This window comes from Mugil cephalus, chromosome 3 (genome assembly GCF_022458985.1).
Source record: "Mugil cephalus isolate CIBA_MC_2020 chromosome 3, CIBA_Mcephalus_1.1, whole genome shotgun sequence".
Taxonomy (NCBI): domain Eukaryota; kingdom Metazoa; phylum Chordata; class Actinopteri; order Mugiliformes; family Mugilidae; genus Mugil; species Mugil cephalus.
Window position 1 is genome coordinate 30978687 of NC_061772.1, and position 27260 is coordinate 31005946.

Here is a 27260-nt window from a genome sequence, read left to right on the forward strand (position 1 = left end):
GGTTTCCTTTGCTCACTATGACCTGGACAACGAGAACATTCAGACTCAGATCAGTTTCCATCTCAGACTTAAAATAAAAGAACTTTTACACTTTGACAGCGTCACTTTAATCTGTTTCACGTCTGAATGTTTGACAAGCGTCCGCTTCAAAAAAAACACTTTTCATCCACTTCAATAGTAGTTAATCATAAATACCAAGTTTGATTAGTTGCTGATGCTCAGTGTTTATGATGGGGGGGGTATTAATAATTATGAATGAAGTGGATTGAAAAACAAACTGTAGAGAAACAGAGTTGATGTTTTTAGGGCGTTTTTGAAGAGGACACTTGTCCCTTAATGTGAACGTTCAGTGTAAACACAGAATAAACTGGTTCCTCGTGTCTAACAGGATGAAAATAAAAGAATCATCTTTAATCTCTAATTAACCCGTTAACGTTAACGAGGTCTGAGGAAACAAACGAGTCCTGGATGAAAAACCATAAAAACATTTTATTAAGAACGGGTCAAGTCTGTCCACAGGTCCAAGTTGATTTAAAATAAAGTGCAAGTGAGAGGGGGGGTCAGGGGTCACCGAAGAGGGGGGCGGGGTCTCAGGGGTCACCGAGGAGGGGGGGTCTCAGGGGTCACCGAGGAGGGGGGCGGGGTCTCAGGGGTCCCCGAGGAGGGGGGCCGCCAGGGTCCTGAGGGCCGAGGACCTGAGCTGAGGGATCAGGCTGATCTTCATCAGTTTGCTGCTCGAGTATTTGTTCCTGACGGCCTGAGGACACAAGACAGGACGTTAGAGCTGGACTCAGAGAGGACATGGGACATTTAGGGGGGGGGGGGGGGACGACTCACCAGGAACTTGGTCTTGCCCTCGTTCAGCAGAACCTGGTTCTTGGCTATGAGCTGCATGATGGGGGTCAGCTGGTCCTGGCTGTAGGAGGAGTAGTGCTGCTGAGTGGGAGACTGAGGGGACGGAGACAAGAGACAGAGACAGACGGTTACAGGTGGACGTCCTGAAGCAGCAGCTTTAAGAGACGGAGGAGACGTGGGACTGACCCAGGGCAGAGAGTCCAGCAGCAGCTGGGACAGACAGAGGGCGGCGGCGGCGATCTGCGAGGGCCGGTACTGGACCAGGCTGTAGTCCAGCAGCGTCAGCTCCATCAGGTACTTGGCCAGCGTGTGGCGCTCTACGTCCGCCTGCAACACGGACAGGGTTCACAACACTGGACACAGAACCTCAAATAAAGTCCAGTTCTCCATGGACCAGAGTCCTACAGGTCAGAGCTTCAGTCTGATCAAAGCTTTTCAGACGGATTTAAAAAAACGTCTTCTCTCCAGAACCGTCCCCGTCACACTGGACATTAAATCAGGAACCGTTCTGTTTAGTTTGTAGGTTTTAGACTCGACGACTCGTTTAACAGTCGAACAGACGACAACAAACAGCAACACAAAGAATAAAAACGGGTTTTAAAACAGTAACTAACTTCAGCTTCAAATGATTCTATTCAACGTCATCTCAAAGTAAAACGCTGCGTCTCTGAGGAGACACAGGAAATCACTTTCAATCAGAATAAACTTGAGAATATATGAATGTAGTCGTTCTAACACCGGGTGGATTTTACATTTTAATAAGACGAAAGTAAGAACCTGATTCACCGAGAAAGAACCAAGTCTGATTCACTTTTTAAAACCTTTTCTCTTTGAGTTTGAGACGTTGGTCTGATCAGTGGTTCTTCATAAATAAAGACTCATTTAAATCGTCTCATTAACCGTGACGATGCCTTCAGGGTCCGGTCTCGGCGGTAGGAGACCACGGGACTCACGTTGGCCACCTTGGAGGCTCTGCGGAGGAAGTGCAGCGGGAGCGGGCGTCCCAGCTGGAAGTTGAGCTTCCGGAGGAGCAGCTGCTCCATCTCCAGGATCTGGGACTTGGTGAAGGCGTTGTCCGTGATGTAGGCGAAGTCTCCGACCTCGGGGGCGAACATCTCCTCGTACTTACAGGCCACCAGCATCGCGGTCACGCCCACCAGCTGCAGCTTCCTCCGGGACACCGGCTGCACCTGCAGCACAGGAGGACCGGGGGTTAGAGGGAGGGGGAGGGGGGAGGAGGAGGGGGAGGAGACTGGTCTGGACCCCGCCCACCTGGAGGAACCGGTCCAGGAGGGCCACCGTCAGGAACAGGGTCTCCTGCAGCAGCTGGAACCTGGAGTGGACCTGGACCAGCCAGTCGACCAGAAGAGCTCGCATCCGCTCATTGATCTCGTAGCCCTGCATGTAGTCGGGCCGGACGGCCTGCTGCACCTGAGGAGGAGCAGGAGGAGGAGGAGGAGGGAGGGGGGGGGGGGGGAGAGAGAGAGGAGAGGAGAGGAGAGAGGAGCAGGAGGAGAAGGAGGACGAGCAGCAGCGTGGATGGAGGACATGGACAGAGTCCCAGAAGAGTTCTTTGAAGTGTCCACTGCAGGAGGCCGGTGGTGTGGACCTGAGTGAGGGCGGAGGAGAGGAGGAGGAGGGGGTGGGGGGGTGCAGGATGAGGAGAGAGAGAGGGGCGGGGAGCGGAGCGAGAGCCGTGGTCACACATTTATCCCAAATTTCTTTGTCACAGTTTCACAAACTCAAGCGTCTCTGTGTGTGTGTGTCTCTGTGTGTGTCTTGTGTCTGTGTGCGTGTCTGTGCGTGTCACCTCCAGGACGTGCAGGTAGCTGTATATGTCTTTGACGTATTGGGAGCAGAGCTGAGGGAGGTCAGCGTCCTGCTCGTCCACGTCCTCCACAGTGAGCAGCGCCTCGGAGAAAGCCTGGCACAGCTCCTCCTCCTCCTCCTCCTGCTCCTGCTCCTCCTTCATGGACACGTCGGCCTCCGGAGCCGGAGCCCGGACTTGGACCGGGACCGGGACCTGGACCACAGGAGCTGGAGCCGGCATCACGGCTGGTTTGGACCTGGAGACACAGGACGGTTTGACCGGAGCAGCAGCTTTGGTCGGTCCAGGTCTCTGAGGAAGGAGAGAATAAGACAGAGTCAGCTCAGGAGCGCCACCATGTGGAGGAGGAGGCACTAAGATAAACATGGCTTTAATAAAATAAACAGCAGGGAAACCTCTAGGGTGGAAGGAGGGAAAGGACAAGAATGATGGAAGGAAGGAAACAGGGAAGGAAGGAAAGGAGCAGGGAAGGAAGGAAGGAAAGGAAAGAAGCAGGTAAGGAAGGAAAGGAAAGAAGCAGGTAAGGAAGGAAAGGAAAGAAGCAGGTAAGGAAGGAAAGGAAAGAAGCAGGTAAGGAAGGAAAGGAGCGACTGAGGGAAGGAAGGAAAGAAACAAACAGTTAACCCTCAGCTGGGTTCAGGCTTTGAGCTCAGGGCCGCCGCCATTTTAAGGAAATGAGCTTTAATGAAGCTAATGAAGCTAACGAAGCGCCTCCATCTTGGTACCTTGGCGTTAGCCTGGTGGAAGTTGCTGATCTCCCCCAGAGCCGCTCTCCTCGGCCCCGCTGCGGTGTTTTTACTCTTCTTCAGCGGGTTCTCGCCGACAGGAAGCTGCTGGTAAAATGAAATAAGAATAAAAAGCAAAATAGAGATGACACAAACGTGAAAGGCGGCGGAGATGATGATATAATGAAGTTAGCATGCTGGCTAACCACGGAGCTAACAGCAGCCGCTCCAATAAACAGCTTAAAATAAATAAAGTTTGTGACTCACCGCGGCGCGAACTTCCACAGACGACATTTTAAAGGTCGACAGCAACGAGATAAACGCGTAAAGGTTTGTTTGAGCACCAAGTTACCGACGAAGCTACGAACAAGTTACAAACAACCCGGAGACTAAGCTGCTTTCAAATAGTGCAGCGCGGAATCTGATTGGACGCGGCTGAGTGACGGACGCTCCTGATTGGCTGATGAGTCCGCGGTCAAAGGTCAAACTCCAGCTGCATTTAAACAAACAGAAACAGACGCGTTACCAAAACACACAGAAAATAAATGATTCATTCATTAACACCGTTATTATTTTACAAAAAAATAAAAGTGGATTTTATTAGAAATGTAAACATCTTAACATATTTATTCACTTCGTTTTACTTATTGTTTATATTTATAGAAAGTTAATTTTGAAGTTCAAATCTTAATTATATAAAAAAAATAATTATTTCATAAATTTATGTGTAAATCTCTGTACAGGTTTATATGAAGTTTTCTCCACACACATGGGGATACCATTTATTGACTTAGTTTCGTCCTTATAGCCTTGACAAATAAGAATTATTTAGATTTGCACGGTTTCCGCCGCCCGTCTGGTCTGGTCTGGTCTAACAGTCATGCAGGGCTTCCAGGGCGGTCATAATGTTCAGGCTGATTGTTGGGGGTATGTTTGTCCTGGTGACCATCTTCTTCTGAGCTTGTTGATGACTCGTCTGGTTAAGAAGAAGACGAAGAGCTTCCTCCTGGAAACTTCACTACATTTATCACGACACCTCCTGAAAAATGATCCACATTTTCAAACATTTCAGAGAACGGCTTTTAGAAAAGAAGGAACTGAAACGAAGCTCCAGAAGAGTCACAAAGAAACTTTATATAGTCTTCAAGTATTCAAAACTGTTAAATAAGTACAAGATGTGTTCACATGATTTACATATTGGACAATATATGCACTGCCCACTTTTAATTCTCTTTACATGTTTCCCCGCTACCCACGCAACACGCTAACACGTCCGCAAACTATTCACATTTGTGTTTTTTGTTTTTTCTCTTTTTGAATCAACTGGAAATCGTGACGGCCGTCTACGGGACAAAGAGCACACAGACGCTACACCTGGAAGAGTTTACAGCGAGGGGGTGGAGGCCGGGGTGGAGGCCGGGCTGCTGGTGATGTGAACAGTGCTAAAACACAAGAAAAGAGGCGCTAACGTGGAGTCTCTGTTGATCCCTTGGTCTGTTGCTTCCACGCCACTAAAACAACGCACAGGACTGAGGGCCGAGCAGGAGCAGGCGGTGGAGTTTGGTCTAAACGTGTCCGGACGCTCTTTAAGGCACCTAACGCTGTCGGAAAGTTTATGTGCTCCTGGAGAAACCAAATGAAAACGAGTGACGTTAATGCTGCCTCCACACGGACGTGGTACACGGAGAAAATCAACGAGACGGGAGGAAAGAAAAATAGCACCACAGAAGAAGAAGGAGAAGGAGAAGGAGAGTACATGATTCTACAGAAGGAGCTTCCTCCCTCGTCCCTTCAGTCCAGAAACCTGATGAGAAACGACGGAGCCGGTCTCTGTACATCACATCTGCAATGAGCCGAGCAGCCGCTGAACCTGCGACCTCCTCGTGTGCCATGTTTTCACCGGAGAACTCAACGCTGTGCTTTTATTCTGCCAGAGGTTTCACCAAAGGTGGAAACGCTTCAGAAAAGAAACTCACTGCAGCTAAATTTCTCACTGGTTTATGACCAAAAATAACAATAAATGTCCTTTAAAATCTAACCCACCAGGTTTATTCCTCTTCCACACACGTGTTCATTAACTTTGATTAGATTTGAAGTGAATTCAGGACGATTTCACAAACATTTCCAGGTTCTTAATGTTTCTCTTGGTCCTGAAGAACTGATCCGTGTTTCTTTAGAGAACTCAGGACATTTTAAACATTTTCAGATGATATAAAACAGACACGTGTTCAAATCATTTCATTTTTACTGAAGTTGAACTCAGAAGGAATAAATAAATAAAAAGGCAGAGACTCATCCTGTGACGCCTCTTTTAGTGAAGTCAGGACATTTCTACAAATGTTTTCTCAAGTTTTCTGACTTTTGTTCCAAATTCAGAGAAAAAAAAAAAATCAGAATTGAAGTGAAGTGAGTTGATTGATTTTTAAAAAACCTTTTCAGGTTGTAAATGTCATAATCTCATGTGTTAATTACGGACGTTCATAAAATTGAACATTGAACTGAAAGTAAACGGAGGAGCTGTCAATCTATTCATCATCACCCCAAACGTTTTCTCTTCTTCTGTAAAAAATAAAAAAACCTTTAAAATGAGGTTTGTGTACATGATTAATGATTCAGGAGGTGAAGCTGCTGCCGTAATGAGAACATGGCACCGACCGACCGACCGACCGACGCTGCTGCCTCCAGACCCAACTCACACAAAAACATACAAGACAAAAAAGAAAGGTTGGATAAAAACCTGCCTGTGAGACAGAGGGGACAGAACTGTACACTTTCTACAATATCCATGTCCATCATCCAGAGAACAAGTGCATTCACCCAAAGGAAGAGTTCAGCCTGAAACAAACGGCCGACGCTTTGTTTCAGGCCGACGCCTCTCGTCCCTCTAGTATCGTTCATTCAGATTCTTAGTTTCTCTTGTTTTAAATTAACTTCTTTTACATCAACACAACAGCTGATTAGTGGGTGGTGTTTATTTACAGGGGAAGGTCCACAGCTTATGCATTGAGCCTCAGAGACTGATCCTCTCTCCTCCTGGAGGAGATATCGATGTCTATCGAGTCTTTACCCACGATGAGTCGCAACCTCTTCGCCGGAGGAAGTGGAATGAAGTCGTCCTCAAAGTCATTGTCGAAGTAGTCGTCCTCCTCGTCCTCGTCCTCGTCCCCGTCCTCGTCCTCGTCCTCGTCGGACGACGGGTCCGCCGCCACCTTCTGGCTCCGGTGTCCGCCGTTCCGGGCGTCCAGACTCGGTCCCATGTCCCCGTTGTAGGACACCTGGTTGTTCTGGGACGTCCTGCGGGCGTCGTCCTCCCTCTTCAGCTGGATCTTCAGCTTGGTGGCGTTGCCGTGGACGACGGGGGCGAAGCCGTTGTTGAGCTTGGCGATGTAGGAGCTGCCCTTGTCCTTGTCGTGGTCCTTGCTGAACTTGATGCTGATTTTGCTGGAGGAGGCGGGGTTGACGGCGGAGGCGGCGGGGGGGAGGTGGGAGGAGCCGACGGGGTCGTGGGGGTCGTTGGTTTTGCTGCTGCTGCTGTCCCTCCGCCGGCGGAGCGTCAGTTTGGGGATGCCCGTGTTGTTCTCCAGGATCAGCTGAGCGTCATATCTGGTGATGCGCCGCTTCTTCTTGCCCTTGTCCTGCGACCGGCACACGTTCTTGGCCTTGTCCCGGCGCAGGGCCTTGCTGCCGTTGGCGACGCCGTTATAGTCCCGGTGCCCGTCGGCGAAGCTCAGCAGCACGTTGCCGCAGTCCGAGAAGCTGGGGGCGTGTCCGAACGACTCGCCGCACGAGTCCTCGCACTTAATCGTCCGCTCGGTCCTGAGCCGCGCCGGCCGTTTCCGCCGGGTCCGGGAGCTCCTGCGGCCGTAGCCGGCGTCCAGCGGCGGCGGCGGCTCCAGGCCCACCCCGTGGTGGAGGTACTCCTCCATGTCCGCCGGCTCCGTCTTAATCACCACCCCCCCGGGGACGGGGCTCAGGCCGTCCATGGCGCTGGGCTCCAGCTTAACGCCGCCGGGCGTTTCCTGCGTTTTGACCAGCGTCCTTGTGGACCTGCGAGTTCTGTACGTGGAGCACTGGCCCTCGCCGCTCTGAGACGCCGCCAGGTTCCCGTTCTCCTTGGCGGCGTGCCGGGTCAGACACCCCCGCTGGCCCGGAGGAGGCGGCTGCACCGACTCCGCCCCGTCCTTCTCCTTCTTCACCGTGACGCCTTTGCACAGCGACACCTTGGAGTCCCTGAGGCCCAGCTGACACGTCTCCCCTTTGGCCGACGCCTTGGACTCCACCACCGCCCTCCTCCGACTGCGCAACTGGACTTTACTGAGTGAAGGCTTGGATTGGGATTTCAGTCTCTTTGGTACCCTGTTATTGTTTACGCGACCTTGTTTGGAACATGAGGTAGAAAGGGCTCTGGACAAAGTCTGTCTGGTTTGAGTCCTGTTTTTATACTTCAGGCCAGAAGACGACGACGACGATGATCTTTTTCTGGCAGCTGGAGGGAAAACAGAAAAGGGTTAAAACGAGAGGAACCATTAAAGCTGGAGCTGAAACAAGAAGAAGAAGAAGGAGGGACGTCCTGATCAGCACCTGGACACGTCTGGTCTTATAGACCTATATTATATATATATCATATATTATATTAGGTACAAACCAAACTATGTCCCTGTAACAGCAACACTTCACTGGGAAAACTGCTAAAAAACAAAGAGCTGAACTCCCAGGAATGAACCAGGAGGAGGAGAAGGAGGAGAACCAGAAGGAGGAGAAGAAGACGGAGGAGAAGAATAAGGAGAACCAGAAGGAGGGGAACCAGAAGGAGGAGGAGAAGAAGGAGGAGGAGAAGAAGGAGAACCAGAAGGAGGAAAAGAATAAGGAGAACCAGAAGGAGGAGGAGAAGGACCAGAAGGAGGAGGAGGAGGAGAAGAAGGAGAACCAGAAGGAGGAGAAGAATAAGGAGAACCAGAAGGAGGAGAACCAGAAGGAGGAGAACCAGAAGGAGGAAAAGAATAAGGCAAACCAGAAGAAGGAGGACCAGGAGGAGCAGAAGGAGCAGAAGGAGCAGGAGGAGCAGGAGCACTAGATGAACACTGATATTATATTTATTGGACTGAACCAGTTATTCCAGGAGACGTTGTGCTGTACAGGGAAGGAGCTTTGGGCCATTTAAGATCGGAAGTGGACTCGGTGCCGGGTGGGTACTGGTTCTAGTAACCGGATCAGGACCTCCCTGAGTGGGTGGACTCTGTGCCGGGTGGGTACTGGTTCTAGTAACCGGATCAGGACCTCCCTGAGTGGGTGGACTCGGACTCTTACACTGATGTGTTTTTGGCATTTCCTGAGAGTCTACGTCTGTGTGGGAGCCGACCGAGTGACTGTCCGAGCTCCGGTTTCCTTCTCCGAGCTTCTTCAGCCGATTGAGACGTTTGTCCGTCTCCCTCAACCCGTACTTGCTGTTGATCACCGGCACCTCCACCGGCAGCCCGGCTTTGGACTTAAAGGCTCCGGTACCTCGTCTGCAACAGAAGAAAAAACATTCATCTTAACGTCAGAAAAACAACAGCTTGCTTTTCTTTAACTGAGCAGATGATTTGGTTTAGTGTCATGTGGTTTCATTGAGCCAATCAGAGAAAAGGAAACATCCTCAGGTCTAATCAGGGTCTAATGTGGTCTACAAGGTCCCCCTCTGACCTGGTTTATCAGGAACCATGAAGAAGAACAAGTGTCCTGATGTTTCTAATGTGACAAATACATGTTTACATTAGTTTAAGGACCAGGAACCAGATATGAGACCAGGAACCAGGAACCAGATTTGAGACCAGGAACCAGAGATGAGACCAGGAACCAGGAATGCTTTTTCATTTGCAGAATGTGGCTTAATTGTGTTAATGAGTCAAATAATGAAGCCACATTCTGAAAATGAAAAAACTTTTCTGTGAATGTATTTGAATTTAAATTTTGGTCCCAATTCGCTTCCAGTTGGTCTTTGTCCGTGTTTCCATTGAAAGGTGTTTGTGAATGAGCTGTAACTCTGGTAAAGTCTCGATATCCCATAATTCTCATCACGTTGAGGATGAACTTCAGATGAACTAGTGAAATGCAATGGAAACTGTTTCCACTGCACTTTTGTGATACACTTCTATTACGACATGTCTGAAAAACCTCATGAGAACATCAATGTGTTTTAGTGATGTTTCTGTTACCACTTTTTTCTATTCAGATATTTAGGTTTTGCTCATTTTTAGGGGAAATGAAGAAGCAGCAAGTCTCTGTGGACTCTGTTTGTCCTTTAACCAAATCTTTTATCGTTTTATCTCATGTTCGTTGCGTCTTCTATGAATAAAATGTGTTATGTGTTGTATCTCGTTACCTTTCACACGTGTAACATTCACAATATTCATTGTTTTCCCCAAAGAACCCGTCTCCGTAGTAACAGGAGATCTCCTCCCCGGGTTCGATGTCCCTCAGAACCTTCACACAGGCCGTGTCCCGTCCCGTCGACACGAACTGAACCCACACATGAATAAAAGTAGTTATTATCAGGACATCAGCCACGTTTAAAAGAATCAAACCCATCCCAGAACATCTTTAAAACTCCGTCCCACCTTGCAGTTCGGTCGACAATCTAAAAAAAAAAAAAAAAAAAGAGAGAGAGAGGAAAGAACAAATATTGAATTTGCATCATAGATGTTCCACATGCTGATTGGTGTTTAACGAGACGGATTAATACCGTGATTGATGAAGGCGGCCGGGCCCAGCCACAGCTGAGCGCAGTTCTTCCGGGTCGAGTACATGACGCTGAAGTCGTTCTCTCCGTGTCGGAGCAGCATGTTCTCCTCACTCTCCGAGAGCTCAGCGATGCATCCAACCAGGTACTCGATCTTATCGTTCCTCTTCCTGGAGAATATCACCAAAACATCATCTGACTCAGAGTTGGACAATGAAAACATCATTTATGCTTCTACTAGTACTTTATAGTTCTGAAGTCTCATCTTCATGTAAGTGCTTCAGTAGCAGCTGAACTAATAAAAGGTTGTGTTTTACTTCTTTTCTTTAAATCGACTATAATGTGACTAAGACTAAGAAGTATTTTCCTGTGAAGATGAAGACCAAATCAAAGATGGCCGCCGACATAAATAAAGCTGATTGATTTCTCACCACTCCTTCGTCGCCACGATCTTGGCCCCGTTCTGCTCTGATGAGTAACGGTTACAGGGAAGAATCTCGAAGCCGCTGTCGGTGGCAAACATCCGCAGGTAAACAAACACCTGTAGGATAAAAGCAGAGGGTCAGGCTCTGATTGGACGCCTGGTCGTCATGGCAGCGGGTGGATCTGGGCTCACATGCTGCTTGAAGAGTTTCTCCTGAGCTTTGGTCTTGTGGAGAAACAGGTTTCGGGACCAGTCTCCGGACGTCAGCGCTCTGAACGCCTTCTCCAAGTTGTCGTGTTTCTTGAAGCGCTCGATGACGTCCTTCAGCTCCTCCTGCCGTCCTTTGATTGGTCGAAACCTGTCGGGAGAACGTGTTACGCTCAGATACAACATGGGGTCCAGGCCCACTTTCCCTCTGTTCACGTGTTCCCTTCCTGTTCTACCTGGTGTTCATCTTGTGAGTCTGGAAGCCCAGGTACGGGTCCAGGATGAGGCTGGTGGTCAGGTCATCGTTCTCACAAAGCTCCTTGGCCGTCATTCCCGAGGAGGGAACGTATCGTCTCTCAGCCTCCAGGGTGGCATTAAACCCTGGCAGAACCAAGCACAGGCGGAACGTTAGAACCAAGCACAACCAAACACAGGCGGAACGTTAGAACCAAAAACACAGGCTGAACGTTAGAACCAAAAACACAGGCGGAACGTTAGAACCAAACACAGGCCGAACGTTAGAACCAAACACAGGCCGAACATCAGAACCAAACACAGGCCGAACATTAAACCCTGGCAGAACCAAGCACTGGCTGAACGTTAGAACCAAACACAACCAAACACAGGCCGAACGTTAGAACCAAGCACAGGCCGAACGTTAGAACCAAGCACAGGCAGAACGTTAGAACCAAACACAGGCGGAACGTTAGAACCAAACACAGGCGGAACGTTAGAACCAAACACAGGCGGAACGTTAGAACCAAACACAACCAAACACAGGCCGAACGTTAGAACCAAGCACAGGCCGAACGTTAGAACCAAACACAGGCCGAACGTTAGAACCAAGCACAGGCGGAACGTTAGAACCAAGCACAGGCGGAACGTTAGAACCAAACACAACCAAACACAGGCGGAACGTTAGAACCAAACACAGGCTGAACATTAAACCCTGGCAGAACCAAGCACTGGCTGAACGTTAGAACCAAACACAACCAAACACAGGCCGAACGTTAGAACCAAGCACAGGCCGAACGTTAGAACCAAGCACAGGCCGAACGTTAGAACCAAACACAACCAAACACAGGCCGAACGTTAGAACCAAGCACAGGCTGCACATCAGAACCAAACACAGGCAAACGTAGAACCAACCACAGAACGTTAGAACCAAACACAACCAAACACAGGCCGAACTTTAGAACCAAGCACAGGCCGAACGTTAGAACCAAACACAGGCCGAACGTTAGAACCAAACACAACCAAACACAAGCGGAACGTTAGAACCAAACACAACCAAACACAGGCCGAACGTTAGAACCAAGCACAGGCCGAACGCTAGAACCAAACACAGGCCAAACGTTAGAACCAAAAACACAGGCTGAACGTTAGAACCAAACACAGGCTGAACATCAGAACCAAACACAGGCTGAACATCAGAACCAAACACAACCAAACACAGGCGGAACGTTAGAACCAAGCACAGGCCGAATGTTAGAACCAAGCACAGGCAGAACGTTAGAACCAAACACAGGCCGAACGTTAGAACCAAGCACAGGCCGAACGTTAGAACCAAACACAGGCTGAACGTTAGAACCAAGCACAGGCAGAACGTTAGAACCAAACACAGGCCGAACGTTAGAACCAAACACAACCAAACACAGGCCGAACGTTAGAACCAAGCACAGGCCGAACGCTAGAACCAAACACAGGCCAAACGCTAGAACCAAACACACAGGCTGAACATTAAAACCAAACACAACCAAACACAGGCGGAACGTTAGAACCAAACACAGGCTGAACGTTAGAACCAAACACAGGCTGAACGTAGAACCCAACAGGCCGCGAGAACGACAGGAACAGAACGTTAGAACCAAACACAGACTGATCGTTAGAACCAAACACACTGAACATAACCAAACACAGGCGAACGTTAGAACAAGCACAGGCAACGTAGAACCAAACACAGGCTGAACGTTAGAACCAAACAACCAAACACAGACTGAAGGTTAGAACCAAGCACAGGCCGAACGCTAGAACCAAACACAGGCCAAACGTTAGAACCAAAAACACAGGCTGAACGTTAGAACCAAACACAGGCGGAACGTTAGAACCAAACACAGGCGGAACGTTAGAACCAAACACAGGCTGAACGTTAGAACCAAACACAGGCTGAACGTTAGAACCAAACACAGGCCGAACACAGGCAGAACGTTAGAACCAAACACAGGCCGAACGTTAGAACCAAACACAGGCTGAACATTAGAACCAAACACAGGCTGAATATTAGAACCAAACACAGACTGAACGTTAGAACCAAGCACAGGCCGAACGTTAGAACCAAACACAACAAAACACAGGCCGAACATTAGAACCAAACGCAGGCCGAACGTTAGAACCAAACAACCAAACACAGACTGAAGGTTAGAACCAAACATCGACTGAACATTAGAACCAAACACAGACTGAACATTAGAACCAAACACAGACTAAACGTCAGAACCAAACACAGACTAAACATTAGAACCAAACACAGACTGAACGTTAGAACCAAACACAGACTGAACGTTAGAACCAAACATAGACTAAACGTCAGAACCAAACCCAGACTGAAGGTTAGAACCAAACCCAGACTGAACATTAGAACCAAACAAGACTAAGATCGAACAAACACAGTAATTAGAACCAAACACAGACTGATCGTTAGAACCAAACCAGGCTGAAATTAGAACCAACTAGTTAGAACCAAACACAGCTGAACTTAGAACAAACCGACTGAATAGAACCAAACCCAGACTGATCGTTAGAACCAAACCCAGACTGATCGTTAGAACCAAACCCAGACTGAAGGTTAGAACCAAACACAGACTGATCGTTAGAACCAAACACAGACTGATCGTTAGAACCAAACCCAGACTGAAGGTTAGAACCAAACCCAGACTGAACGTTAGAACCAAACCCAGACTAAACGTTAGAACCAAACACTAGAACCAAACCCAGACTGAAAGTTAGAACCGGACTCACTGCGGCTACATCTCCGGTTCCTGGCGTGGTTCCTGACGTGGCTCTTGTTGTGGCGCAGCGACGTCCTCTGCGGATGCTGCTGCTCGCTGGTCAACTTGTTGCCGTGTCGTCTGCCATTTAATACCATGTTCTTGGATTCGCCCAGCCACTTCATTCCCACAAGCCCCCTGGTCCCGTTGCATTTAGTCTCCGAGGTGAGGAAACGCTCTTGAGTGGGGAAGACTGGGATCTGTAGTTTGAAACCTGGAGGCAGAGCACCAGCGTTAGTACGTGGCCTTTTTACCTGGTCGCACTTCGTTAAAAGGAGATTCTGCTCCAATTAGGTCATGTGGGCGGGGCTTAACGGGGTCAGACACAAACCTTATTACTTTCCTGCTTCCTTCTTCAACCTTCCTTCATTCCTTCCTTCTTTCTTTTCCTCCTTTCCTTCCTTCCTTTCCTTTATCCCTTTTCCACCTTCCTCCCTCCCTTCTTCCACCTTCCTCCCTTCTTCCCTTCATCCACTTTCATTTTTTCCTCTATTCCTTCCTTTCCACATTCTTTCATTGCCTCCTTCCTTTAAAAATAACACGATGAAACAGTCTATAAATCAGTTTGCAGTGTCACTTTGTGTCCATCTGTCATGGGCCTAGTTTTTCTTTGCTTTTGTGTTTATATACATTTTAGATACATTTCTTCTTCTTCTTTTAATCTCATATTCGTACATTTTATGTTTAAGTTGCTGCACCATAGACCTTTGAGGAAGGAGAAATCAGTCGTGTGAATGTGCTGCGCATGTCAGATTTGACAATAAAGTGGACTTTGACTCGATAGCAGATGAATTATCCGAACAAAGACATCTTGACTTAATTCTAATCACATGAACCGTCTTTAAGAACCCAGATTTCTTTGTTTCAGCTTGTTCTTCACAGCAACGTCCATGAATCAAGAGATCAATCAACATAAAGCGTCTTCCCATCTACTGAAAGACACATCCCACGGTGGTTTGAGAAGATGTTAGTCTGTTTGGGAGGCGTCAAATCACTGGCAGCACCAGGATTCATGGGGCTCAGATAGAGAAAGAGGTTCAGGGAGCATGAGACCAGATCAGAGTCCAGACCTGAACCCAGAGAGAAGGTTTGGGACGAGCTGGAGACTCAGAGTCTGACATCATCAACACAAGATCTGAACTAAAAACACTGGAGGAAATAAATCTGGAGACACTGGAGAAGCTTCTTATTGGATCAATGGAGTCAAAGCTGACGAAGCTTCATCCACATATTAGAGAAGATGACTTTTTATTCTGACTTTTTTCATTGTGTACATGTTGCTCATTGTCATCCATGAAAACATATATCATAGTGTATCACAGTGTGTCACACTTTTTATTCTACATGCAAACCTGCACTACCTGCACTTCAGGTTAGATGCTAAACTGAATTTCTTCGCTCTGTACCTGAACATGCGTAATGAAAGTTAAATTGATTGTAATCTAATCTACAACAGGCTCAAAGTGTGACAGTTTAAAATGATCCTACAGCGCCACTCGGTGGTAACCCCGAATATGACAGTGGCTTACTGTCAACAGTGCATCAACAACACATATAAATACACTGCTTGGTCAAAACACGGTAATAATAATAATAACAATAATAATAATAATATTTGGTTAGGCTGCATCTCTTCTTACCCTGATTCCCCAACACAGTGGAACAGGGTCAATCTGGACTTCACCAAACATTTCAGTGTCCTCCCATCACCCTCAATCAGGATTTATTTCTTCCTGGAAGACCGTGGTTCTCCACTGTCCTTACAGCTTTTAATAAGGGTCTTAAGCCAGTTTTAGTAGTTTCTAGATGTTTTCTCTGCTTGATGCAGCCAATGATTTGACCCTTCTCCACCAGACTAACATCTCCTCCACCAGACTAACATCTCTCCTCCACAGACTAACATCTCCTCCACCAGACTAACATCTCCTCCACCAGACTAACATCTTCTCCTCCACCAGACTAACATCTTCTCCTCCACCAGACTAACATCTCCTCCACCAGACTAACATCTCCTCCACCAGACTAACATCTCCTCCACCAGACTAACATCTCCTCCACCAGACTAACACCTCCTCCTCCACCAGACTAACATCTCCTCCACCAGACTAACATCTTCTCCTCCACCAGACTAACATCTCCTCCACCAGACTAACATCTCCTCCACCAGACTAACACCTCCTCCTCCACCAGACTAACATCTCCTCCACCAGACTAACATCTTCTCCTCCACCAGACTAACATCTCCTCCACCAGACTAACATCTCCTCCACCAGACTAACATCTTCTCCACCAGACTAACATCTCCTCCTCCACCACAGGATGTGTCTTTCCACATGGTTGTTAAAGAAATGAGAAGCTCCTCATTGCATCAGTTGGTTTTAAAGAACTTGTTGAAGTGTTTGTTTGTTTTGTCCAGACTGCCGGAGTTGAAGTGCTAACATGTGCATTAATTCTAAGAACTACAACCTGTTTCATGTTTGAAACGTGGAGCTAAGGTTAGCCACAATAAACACACAGGAGGAAACGGGGAATTTAAAGGCCACACCGACACCTGAGGAGGCCGAGGCAGGACCACAGCGGCCACCGGGGCAGCGCGCATTGTTTGCTAACAACTAGCTCCTCTCCTCCCGTTAGCATGGAGCTACGGGGCTGCAAACGCCGGCATCGTGCGGTAACAATACCCAGGAACCGAGCGAGAGCCAGAAACATTCAGAGTTAATCACACCCCAACACAAAGAGCCGGACTGAGCCTCACAGGGACGATGCTGTTACACGAAGGAGCCATTTAATACTCACACTATAACACTTGCTAACACATTGACTGGGGGGACCACACGTGCCCGATTTCTGGGGACAGTCTCCGTTTTGGATGACCTGTCCCCCGGCTAAAGATGTCCCCGAAAAATGTCCCCGATCTTAGCGTTTTATGAATGAGGAAAAAAATGTTGCGCGAAGACTACAACTATTACGGTAGCCGGATAGGAAGCGCTAGTGAGTACGTTGCGCACAGACCACAGCTATTACGGTAGCCGGTAGAACTGCTATTGACATTACAGACAGTTTAAATATGTTTGGACATGAATAAATATGTCAAAATAAATGCAACCGCAATTGTCCCCGTTTCTTCACTTCATCTTGATAACATTTAATTCTTTCTTTTTGTCACGTCCGAACTGTAAATGTCCACGGATTTCATTTCAGAGAAATCTGGTCACCTTAACATTAACTCCCAACGTTAACGTATTTCTCCAGGTCACGAACACCCAGATAATAAATCCAAAAGAGTGTCTGTGACTTTTAACGAAAATAAAGCTCCTTTAACATTAACGTACTTTCCAGGTTGTGCCCAAACTTCACGTTAGCATTGTGCTAAGTTAGCTTCCCCAGTCAGCTAGCACAGCTAATACAAAAAAGAAAACACAATGCAGCTACGTGTTAATCGACTCCACAACCCAATGCTGACTCGATCATCGTGAAATATTGAATAAATATGTGAGATATTCGACACACATGTACCAGTTTAGAAGCTAATCGTGCTACCTACCAGCTAGCGCTAGCCTGGCTTGTTTGATGTTTATCGGGATAAATCTCACGTCCCCAAACGAATTAAAAGTTCATTTGTTTGCTCCAAATCCCGCAGATGCGATCAGGTGTAGCCATCGGAGCACGATAATAACAAATAGCCCGGTGTGGGTGGTGTTATTTATCATAACGGCTAGAAGCTAAACAACGCGTTAAATGTCCCGGAGTCGACACAACACAAACACAACAAGTCATGGATATACTCACAAAGGTTATTTTTCCACAACAGTCACGAAACAAAGCCGCGGTCCTCAAACTAATCCAAATTTGGCACGACAACCCTAAACGAAAATATCACAGGAAACACATTTTTTTTTTTTAGAAATTAACATTAAAATTCAAGATGGCGGCCTAGCACAGGCGAGGGGGAGAGAAAGCCGCACCACCGCCATCCAAGAGAAAATAGTCCCAACGAATGCGCCGCCGTTCTCCTCCGAAACGGGAAACAACTCCTCGGGATTCAGTCTGAAACTTTAAAAGTAGATTTTTGAAAACCGGTAGAAGCTAATTTTCCGAAAAATTGTAAAATAAACAAATAAATCGCTTTCGTAGTTCGTGGTAGTAGTTGTCGGATGTACACAAAAGTAGTGCTGCATAAACAAACCTCTTTACGCTTCCTAAAGAATCCAGAGGTGGAGGGAAGACCCGGTCCCCGGAGAACCAGGACCAGAACCAGGACCAGAACCAGGACCAGAACCAAGACCAGGACCAAGACCAGGACCAGGACCAGGACCGAGACCAGAATCTGGACCTGGACAAGAATCAGGACTAGAACCGATCTGCACACAATACACAAAGAGATATAACATACAACAAGTTTATTGACTTTTATTTATTTACTTTTATTCTAAAATACTTATTTATTTATTTATTTATTTATTTAATACAACAGTCGCAGCTTGTTCCCTGTTCTTGTCATTGTTTATGTACGTGGACTTTTATTTAGTTAGTATTAAGTAAATATTAAATAAAAATAACAAAACACAACAATGAGAATGAAATGAAAGAAATTAATAATTTTTTTTTTTTTAATTTTTTTTTAGACCTTGTGCGCTTTGTGTCTTTATTACCGTTTTTACTGTAGTACTGTTTTTTTTTGTTTTGTTTTGTTTTGTTTTTTTACTACAGGCTGCAGGTAAAAAAAAAAAAAAAAAACATCTTATCTAGTTGACATTATGCAGAGTTCAGGGTGGTGATGGCTCTCGGAAAGAAACCGCTTTTCAGTCTGTTTGTCCATGATCTGATACATCTGTAGCAGATCACAGACAAACAGAATGAAAAACTGTTTCTTTCACCGCTACCACTAACCAGAACTCTCACATGCAACTATCTGCATAATGTGAAATATATAAAGTGTATTTTCAATTAATAAGTTCTGAAGTGAAATGTTTGTCTGAAAACCGGTAAATTAAAACTAATTAATTAAGATTCTGGACAGTAAATGAATGATGTGTTGTGACCTGTGAATCTGTAACAGAAAAGAAGTAACAACTGTTGTTAGATTAGATTCAACTTTGTTCAGGTCCAGATCAACTAAATCCAGTTTATCTTGGGCCAGAAGTTCAGTCGGCAGGAAGAGCATGGAGCATAAACAGTGGAATATAAGAGGTGTGGTACAGGTTGGTTTATAGCAGATGGACAATATTTACAGATGAATGTACAGGTGAGTGAGCAGAACATACATGATGACTGGTTGAGCTGCTATGAACATATCATACAGATGAATTAAATGGACGTCGACTATAAACAGGAAGTAGAACATCATTTACAGTAGAGAAAATGGGCCGATGATAAATGAGACAATGCTAGAGACCCTGAGGCCGAGGGAAGGTGGTTTTCCTGGAGCTCTGCCCAGAAACAGCCAGCGAGGCCTGGACCCGGTGGGTGTAGGTGTTTCATGGCTGACTCTTACCCTGCAGTGGTTTGCAGCGTGTGGGCTGTAGTGAGGAAACCATGGAAACCTCCGAAATACCTTTAGCCCCCAACAAAACCTGACCTTCCCCATCTCGACTGGAACCGAGCTGGACGTCGGCCCAGGCAGGTTTTAATATCCGTCTGTACACGTCTGTACCATCACTTTACTGCACAGCAGCGTTTACAGACAGGGATTTACACACAGCACAAGATGATCTACGTATAGTCTGGACTTTAAATCAGTCCATGAGTTCATGTCTCCCATCTTCCCTTCTCACTAAACCTTTAAACACAGCTCACAAACTTAGTTTCCTTTGAACAAACAGCCTCATAACAGCTTTCAAACAACAGTCATTATTTACTGTGTTGTTTGGTTTGACAACATTCAAATAAAGTTTCACCAAAGAACTTTATGAAAACGGACTGAATGTAATTAACAATAGTTGTATTTATTTTAAAGAATTTATTTATAAGATTGTAAAGGGCTTCCTGACCCTGGACCGGTGCAGGTCCTGGATGGAGGGAAGGTGGAGGCGATGATCGTCTCTGCAGACCTGATTGTCCTCTGCAGTCTGTCCCTGTCCTGTCTGGTGGCTGATCCAAACCAGACCGTGATGGATGCAGGACAGACTGGATTATTGCAGAGTAGAAGATGAGTCCACGGTGGGGACGGTCCTGTTTAGGACAGTAAGGGGAGGGGTGGATGGGGGTCTCCTCCTAAAGTCCACAGTCCTGAGCAGGTTTAGCTCCAGGTGGTTCTGACTGAACCAGAGAACCAGCTGATCCACTTCCCCTCTGTATGAAGACTGGTCCTGGTCCTGGATGAGTCCAGTGACGGTGGTGTCATCTGCAAACTTCAGGAGCTTCACAGAAGTGTCCCCAGAGGTGCAGGGATTCATGTAGAGGGAGAAGAGCAGTGGGGAGAGAACACACCCCTGGGGGGCGCCACTGCTGGATGTGAAACTTCCCAGTCTCACCTGCTGCCTCCTGTCAGTCAGGAAGCAGGTGATCCACTGACAGGTGGAGGGGGGGGGGGACAGCTTGTGGTGGAGAAGCTCAGGGACGATGGTGTTGAACGCTGAGCTGAAGTCCACAAACAAAACCCGTGCGTAGGTCCCTGCAGAGTCCAGGTGGTGCAGGATGTAGTGCAGAGCCATGTGGATTGCACCACCCACGGATCTGTTTGCCCTATAGCCAAACTGCAGGAGGTCTAGCAGGGGTCAGTGATGTCCTTCAGGTGGGACGACACCAGACACTCACCAGTTGTTGGGGTGCAGGTATTCCTCCTGTGATGGAGATGGTGGAGGAAGTGGAAGCTGTGAAAGCACTTTCAAACCTGGAATAAAAGAGATCAGGCGGGGGCTCACCACAGGGTTGGGGGGGTGGTCTCCTGTAGTTGGTGATGGTCTGCAGGAATTTACAAACAGACATAGAGTCGTTGGCAGAAAAAAAGTGCAGAAGGTTTTGGTCTGCGCACACATGTCTTCACAAAAACTGAAGCAGGATGTCACAGTGTCAGTGTGCACCAACCTTTTGATGTAGAAGCACGTTCCTCCTCCCTTTGCCTTCCTGGACAGGTGGAACAGTCTCTAAAACCGTTCAAAGGAAAGTACAGTCTGACAAACAAAGATTTAGTCATCTCCAGTTATGTGACTTTATTAGAGCTATTAGGAAGTTTCCTCCCATGTCTCTAGTTGAGAGTCTGTGTCATGATCAACAACCATTATTTAGAACTATCTCAAGGTGTTTACAGCTCTTATGTTGACCAGATATGGATCGATGGAGATCACCTCTACTAGATAAGATAAGATAAGATAAGATAAGATAAGATAAGATAAGATAAGATAAGATAAGATAAGATAAGACTTTATTGAAATTCAAATGTTACAGCAGCATAAGAATATAAACAACTGTGACCAAAGAAAGAAAGGAAGTAGGACACAGAGAGCAGAGCAGACAACAACATTAAACAGGACAAACACAACAGGCAACATAAAGTACAGTAAACAAAGTGACAACAGTTGTGCGTAAAGTGACTGTAAATAGTCTACATCTGGCTCAGTGAGGTGAGAGCTGCTGCAGATTTTGTCCTTCGTCCTCCTTTCAGCCACTGTTTCCATGTTCAGTCCCAGCACCGAGCAGCTTTCCTCCCCAGTTCGTTTAGTCCTGTTTAGATCGTCCTGCTCTGTCGTCTCCTGTAGGGGGCGTCTGTATCATGTGACCAGTCCAGTTTATTGTTGATGTGGACCCCAAGGTTCTTGTACGAGTCCACAACCTCCACTTCCTCACCCTGGATGGTGACTGGGACAGGACTCCTCCGGTTCCTCCTGTGGTTCCTCCTCCGGTTCCTCCTCCGGTTCCTGCTGTGGTCCTCCACCACCTCCTTAGTCTCGCTGGTGTTGAGTTGTAGGTGGTTCTGGTTCCTCCAAGCTGTCGATCAGTCCTCTGTCCTCCTCGTCATCACTGATACATCTGACTTTGGAAGAGTCATCGGAAAACTTCTGGAGGTGGCTGGTTGTAGCGGAGGTGTAGAGGGTGAAGGAGACAGGACCAGGACAGTTTCCTTGGGAAACCTCTGTGTTGCTCATCAGGACCTCAGATCTGCAGCCGTCCCCCTGCAGCCGTCCACCCTGCAGCCGTCCCCCTGCAGCCGTCCACCCTGCAGCCGTCCCCCTGCAGTCGTCCACCCTGACATACTGCAGCCGTCCCCCTGCAGCCGTCCCCCTGCAGCCGTCCACCCTGACATACTGCAGCCGTCCCCCTGCAGCCGTCCCCCTGCAGCCGTCCACCCTGCAGCCGTCCCCCTGCAGCCGTCCACCCTACAGCCGTCCACCCTGCAGCCGTCCCCCTGCAGCCGTCCACCCTGCAGCCGTCCCCCTGCAGCCGTCCCCCTGCAGCCGTCCCCCTGCAGCCGTCCACCCTGACATACTGCAGCCGTCCTGTGAGGTCGTCCTAAATCCAGGCAGCGATGTCAGGGTTAAGTTAGATGTCCAGTAGCTTGTCTCTCAGGAGGACGGCTGGATGCTGTTGAAGGAACTGGAGAAGTCAAAGAAAGTGACTCTCATATGAGACAGGGTCTTGTGTGTGAGGAAGATGATGGCGTCCTCCACACATGTGCTGCTGGTAATCAAACTGCAGGGGGTCCAGGAGAGCAGACAGCAGATCCCTCAGGTGCAGGAAAACCAGCCTCTCAAATGACTTCATGACATGGGATGTTGATGCCACTGGCCTGAAGTCACTGGGAGCGCTGGGTACATGCTAGGTACAATTCAACTTCCTGCATCAGTTGTATATTACAGCATAAATTACATAAATACAACTCCAATATGTCACCTCTTTGTTTGAGATGTTGCACGGAGGAAGGAACATTGCTTGATCTAAACTATAGAGGTTTTGTCAGAGGGTTTGTGAAACTCTAACATTCACAGGGTTACATTTCCAACGGACCCTGAAAACTGTTCACCAGTTCCAGTCTTGAGACAAAATATTCTAAGAAACCTAAAGAAATCCTTTTGACAGTTGCTAAGAAATGTATTAAACTGGATGCAATAAGCTGAAGATCTGATGCTCCTCTTCCAATTAAAATGTGAAGCTTTGTGAAATAAAGCTTTGTGAAGCTTATTGGATGCAGAAAGGAGTTCAGACTTTTCACAAAATATGGCAGCCATTTTTAATTTATGCCAGGTTGACTAATCTCCCTGTATTGGCTCCCCTTTGTTTCTCTCTGTATCTTTGATAATTGCGTAATGTATTTTATTTAATAATTTAGTACTATTACTATTATTATGTGTTGGGCCATGACCAACACATGGCCCAACACAGGAGAGCCAGCTCATCAGGAAAAGACTCAGCAGTCCACCTCCACCTGATGGACAAAGGACACTCCAAAGGACATTATTATTAGTATTATTGTTGTTGTTATTATTTATGATAATAAAACATAAGAACTGATAATTAAACATTATCTTTAGGTAATTAAACAACACTACAACAAACAGTACAAATGTCATATTTAATTATTCGGAAGAAACACTGAATCGTTATATAATTTATCAATTAATTTCATTTATAGTTTTCCACGATTTAATTTTTTTTCTTGGGACGGAAATGACGTCATACAAGCGACCGCGGTCAGGGGTCATTGATGACGTAGTATGGCTCGTGGTGATTGGAAGCTTCGCGGGAAAACGTCAAAACAACAAAACGGCTCTGATGGACACGAGTGACTCGTTAAGAGTTTAAAGTTTAATCAAATAAATATTTTTTTTTTAAATCATCTGTCGGACAAAGCTTATCTAGGTCCTCTTAACCTGCGGCGACACGTGAACACTACAACACCTGAGCTAGCTGCACCGTTAGCTTCAGGCTAACACCACCGTCAGAAGGAGCTAATCGGTTAGCTTAGCATTAGCCCGGGGATTATCGGACAGGCGGCGGATAAACGGAACCGGAGGAACCGGACCGGGTCTGAGGAAATGGCGGAGAGGCCAGAAGACCTGAACCTTCCCAATGCGGTCATCACTCGCATCATCAAAGAGGCGGTGAGTGCTCCGGTAGCTTAGCATGCATTAGCCACACAGCTAAGCGTAGGATTTTTCGCGAAGTTAACAACGTTTTCTCGTTAAAAGAACCAAAAAGATATTTAATTTGAATCCCAACGTAGTTCTGAAATGTTCGGTGAGTCTTATAAACATCGGCATTGAAAGATATTCTGTCCGTGGAGTGATTAATTAATAATTAAAAGTTTTCTTCTCAAGTTTAGCTGTGAGATTAAATCAAAACAAAGATGGTGCCTGGACAGGAACTGGTTAAAAATCAGTTATCGTTCATATTCATCGATGAGCTTTGACAGGCAATTCGTAAGTTTCCTAATCATTTTTCTTCGGTTGAGTAAAAATAGAAAATTGTAAGGCTACGAAGAAGATAAATACTTTATTTATTCCAAGGGATCAGTATATTTATATTTTAATAATCTCTATCGATCTTAATTTATTAGTATGTAAGATTATTTTGTCAGCTGGTCAGTAGAGCAGATCAGAAGTTGCTTGACCATCAACATTTTCAATATTTTCTCATAATCACAGTAATTCACTGACATAAGTCAAATGTTTAATAGTGCACAACAAAAAAACATCTGTTAATAGTTAATTTGGCATTTTTCATTTCATAAAATGTTAATAAACATAAAATAAGCTCAGGTTTCACCCCACCCCTACTTCTGATGCAGATTGATGTGTTAAATACATGTTTACATTTGTTTACCACTTAGGGTCAAGGAACCATATATGGTAAATTCATCAATCTTGATTTTCTCCATGAAAATTTAAAAAAATGTTTCTAAAATGTGAGACAGTTTTCTGTCCTACAAAAACACTCAGGTTAAAATTTAGAATTTCAGAGTATCTCAACGAGAGCCCTATGAAAGTCTAAAGAAGTGAGTGTTTTTATTCTTCCTGCTGTAGAAACAATAATCTAAACTACTCGTTGGGTTTTAACAGCTCCCAGATGGCGTGAACGTGTCTAAAGAAGCAAGAAGAGCCATTTCCCAGGCGGCCAGCGTCTTTGTGTTGTACGCAACGTCCTGGTAAGAAGGAAATAAATATTAACATTAAATGAGAACATTCAGTCCTTCTAGACGGTCAGTGTCATATTTTAAAGTTTCTCTTGTTGTCAGCGCCAATAACTTCGCCATGAAGGCCAAAAGGAAGACGCTGAATGCTGGAGACGTGCTGGCCGCCATGGAGGAGATGGAGTTCGAACGTTTCCTGGAGCCGCTCAGAGAAGCTCTGGAAGGTGAGGACGAGGACGCCATCTTGTTTCTGAGACCCCAGCTCATAGCTGCTCCTCCTAGCTTCCTAGCCTCCCAGCTAATAGTAGCTCCTCCTAGCCTCCCAGCTAACAGTAGCTCTTCCTAGCCTCCCAGCTAACAGTAGCACTTCCTAGCCTCCCATCTAACAGTAGCTCCTCCTAGCCTCCCAGCTAACAGTAGCACCTCCTAGCCTCCCAGCTAACAGTAGCACCTCCTAGCCTCCCAGCTAACAGTAGCACCTCCTAGCCTCCCATCTAACAGTAGCTCCTCCTAGCCTCCCAGCTAACAGTAGCACCTCCTAGCCTCCCATCTAACAGTAGCTCCTCCTAGCCTCCCAGCTAACAGTAGCACCTCCTAGCCTCCCAGCTAACAGTAGCACCTCCTAGCCTCCCAGCTAACAGTAGCTCTCCTAGCCTCCCAGCTAACAGTAGCACCTCCTAGCCTCCCATCTAACAGTAGCTCCTCCTAGCCTCCCAGCTAACAGTAGCACCTCCTAGCCTCCCAGCTAACAGTAGCACCTCCTAGCCTCCCATCTAACAGTAGCTCCTCCTAGCCTCCCATCTAACAGTAGCACCTCCTAGCCTCCCATCTAACAGTAGCTCCTCCTAGCCTCCCATCTAACAGTAGCACCTCCTAGCCTCCCAGCTAACAGTAGCACCTCCTAGCCTCCCAGCTAACCGTAGCTCTTTGCTGGCAGGAGTTTTTTTTTCTCTCAGGATTTCAGCTTAAATCCGTTTCTGTTCAACAGTTTACAAAAAGGGCCAGAAGGGGAAGAAGGAAGTTTCTGAGCAGAGACGCAAAGACAAAGAGAAGAAAGTCGACTCTGAGAACGACAAGAGCCGAGAGGAGGAGGAGGAAGAGGAGGACGAGGAGGAGGAGGAGGAGCAGGAGGAGCAGCAGCGCATGGAGGAGGAGAACCAAGCTGAGAACGATGCTGAGGAGGAGGAGGTGGAGAACTGAGGTCCCTGAAGGCATCGCCTCGTCTTCTGAAGCAACAATCATCCTGAACGCAGCCAGTCAGAGCTGATGCTTCCTGGTCAATCTGAGACCGGAACCAGAACTAAAAGGATCCAGACCTGTTCCCTTCAGACTGGACTAGAGTCTAGAGTCTGGTCTCTGAGGCCGTTATTCCCTAAAACTCCTTTTGTTTGTACTTTTGTAGAACGTGTAAACAACATTTCAATAAATAATTTTGTATGAAAATCAAACCGGGTTCAGATCAGATGTTTTAATGCGAGCTGAGGGTTCTTGAGCTGTTTCCATGGAGACCAGATGAGTATATGAAGGAGCATCACTGTTGTTTTCCTTTAATTAATCCTACACTCTGCTCTACCACCAGCTACAAGGAAATGTTGGATTATACACAACTCATTTTATAGAAATCATTTTTCCAACTCACGGTTTCACAGGAACTCTTTACAGAGTGGTTGGCATGGCAACTGGTGGTCGCCATGATGTCACATCCTGTTTCATCATAGCATCAAATAACGAACTAAAACGAAACTTATCCAAACAATTGACACTTGAACATTCATCAACATATTAACTACCTAAAATGACTGAACCTTCCTTATAAAATATTTGGTGTATGTTAGTGTTTCATTTGGCCCAAGTCCCGCCCACTAACAATGGAGGGGGTGGAGCTTATGACCAATACTGCAGCCACCAGGGGGCGCTCTACTAGCTTTGGCTTCATATTAATATACACATCTTCACTGAGGAAGAGGATCATGAACAGGAGGAGGAATCCAGTCCTGAATTAATATTGTAGAAGAAAATCAGTTTATTGTAATCTTCCTTTTTTCAGTCTTTATCCCAGACTTATTCACGGTAACTTAGTTTTTAAACCATCCTCCAGTCTCTGGTCTATTCTAAATATGTGTCATGACTAAAATCCAGTTTCAAACTCGCTCAATAAACCATGAATAAACCCTTCGACGTGTGGCTGCTGCCATTTTGAAGTCAGTTAGCCACGCCCCATTTATGACATCACTGGAAAGACAAGTCTGGACAGAATTCTGTTTATATCCATCAGGCTCAAACCAGAGAGACTGTAACTATGTTCTAAGTAGAAGTTTACATCTTAAAGTAGAGGTCAGACTCTTATGGTCCACATGTTTGACACCTGGACCCGTCATGACGTCCACTGGT

At 46.6% G+C, this 27260-nt stretch overlaps 3 protein-coding genes across 6 annotated transcripts; 1 reads left to right on the plus strand and 2 right to left on the minus strand.

Moving 5' to 3' along the window:
* Positions 1 to 566: 566 nt before the first annotated feature.
* Positions 567 to 3831, minus strand: ccnb2 (cyclin B2). 2 transcript variants are annotated; one of them, XM_047580453.1, is made up of 9 exons: positions 3676 to 3831; positions 3409 to 3513; positions 2666 to 2974; positions 2128 to 2286; positions 1809 to 2045; positions 1042 to 1182; positions 838 to 948; positions 645 to 757; positions 567 to 596 (listed from the first exon to the last, which is right to left on the minus strand). In XM_047580453.1, the coding sequence occupies exons 1-8, from the start codon at positions 3700 to 3702 to the stop codon at positions 647 to 649; spliced, it is 1200 nt and encodes a 399-aa protein (XP_047436409.1). In that variant the 5' UTR covers positions 3703 to 3831; the 3' UTR covers positions 567 to 596; positions 645 to 646. The 2 variants fall into 2 exon arrangements, with proteins under 2 accessions (XP_047436409.1, XP_047436408.1); XM_047580452.1 differs by having other exon boundaries at positions 3409 to 3516; positions 3676 to 3827.
* Positions 3832 to 4522: 691 nt separating this feature from the next.
* Positions 4523 to 18017, minus strand: kmt5b (lysine methyltransferase 5B). 3 transcript variants are annotated; one of them, XM_047580448.1, is made up of 10 exons: positions 17594 to 18017; positions 13776 to 14018; positions 10994 to 11138; positions 10743 to 10908; positions 10558 to 10667; positions 10130 to 10296; positions 10005 to 10024; positions 9770 to 9906; positions 8716 to 8915; positions 4523 to 7894 (listed from the first exon to the last, which is right to left on the minus strand). In XM_047580448.1, the coding sequence occupies exons 2-10, from the start codon at positions 13927 to 13929 to the stop codon at positions 6405 to 6407; spliced, it is 2589 nt and encodes an 862-aa protein (XP_047436404.1). In that variant the 5' UTR covers positions 13930 to 14018; positions 17594 to 18017; the 3' UTR covers positions 4523 to 6404. The 3 variants fall into 3 exon arrangements, with proteins under 3 accessions (XP_047436404.1, XP_047436405.1, XP_047436407.1); XM_047580449.1 differs by lacking the exon at positions 17594 to 18017 and adding an exon at positions 17349 to 17548; XM_047580451.1 differs by lacking the exon at positions 17594 to 18017 and adding an exon at positions 14136 to 14196.
* A 5401-nt stretch (positions 18018 to 23418) lies between these two features.
* On the plus strand, positions 23419 to 26317 carry pole3 (polymerase (DNA directed), epsilon 3 (p17 subunit)). Its single transcript, XM_047581331.1, has 4 exons — positions 23419 to 23841; positions 24799 to 24884; positions 24975 to 25093; positions 25858 to 26317. Exons 1-4 carry the CDS (start codon positions 23776 to 23778, stop codon positions 26067 to 26069), a joined length of 483 nt encoding a protein of 160 aa, XP_047437287.1. The 5' UTR covers positions 23419 to 23775; the 3' UTR covers positions 26070 to 26317.
* The last annotated feature ends 943 nt before the right edge of the window (positions 26318 to 27260 follow it).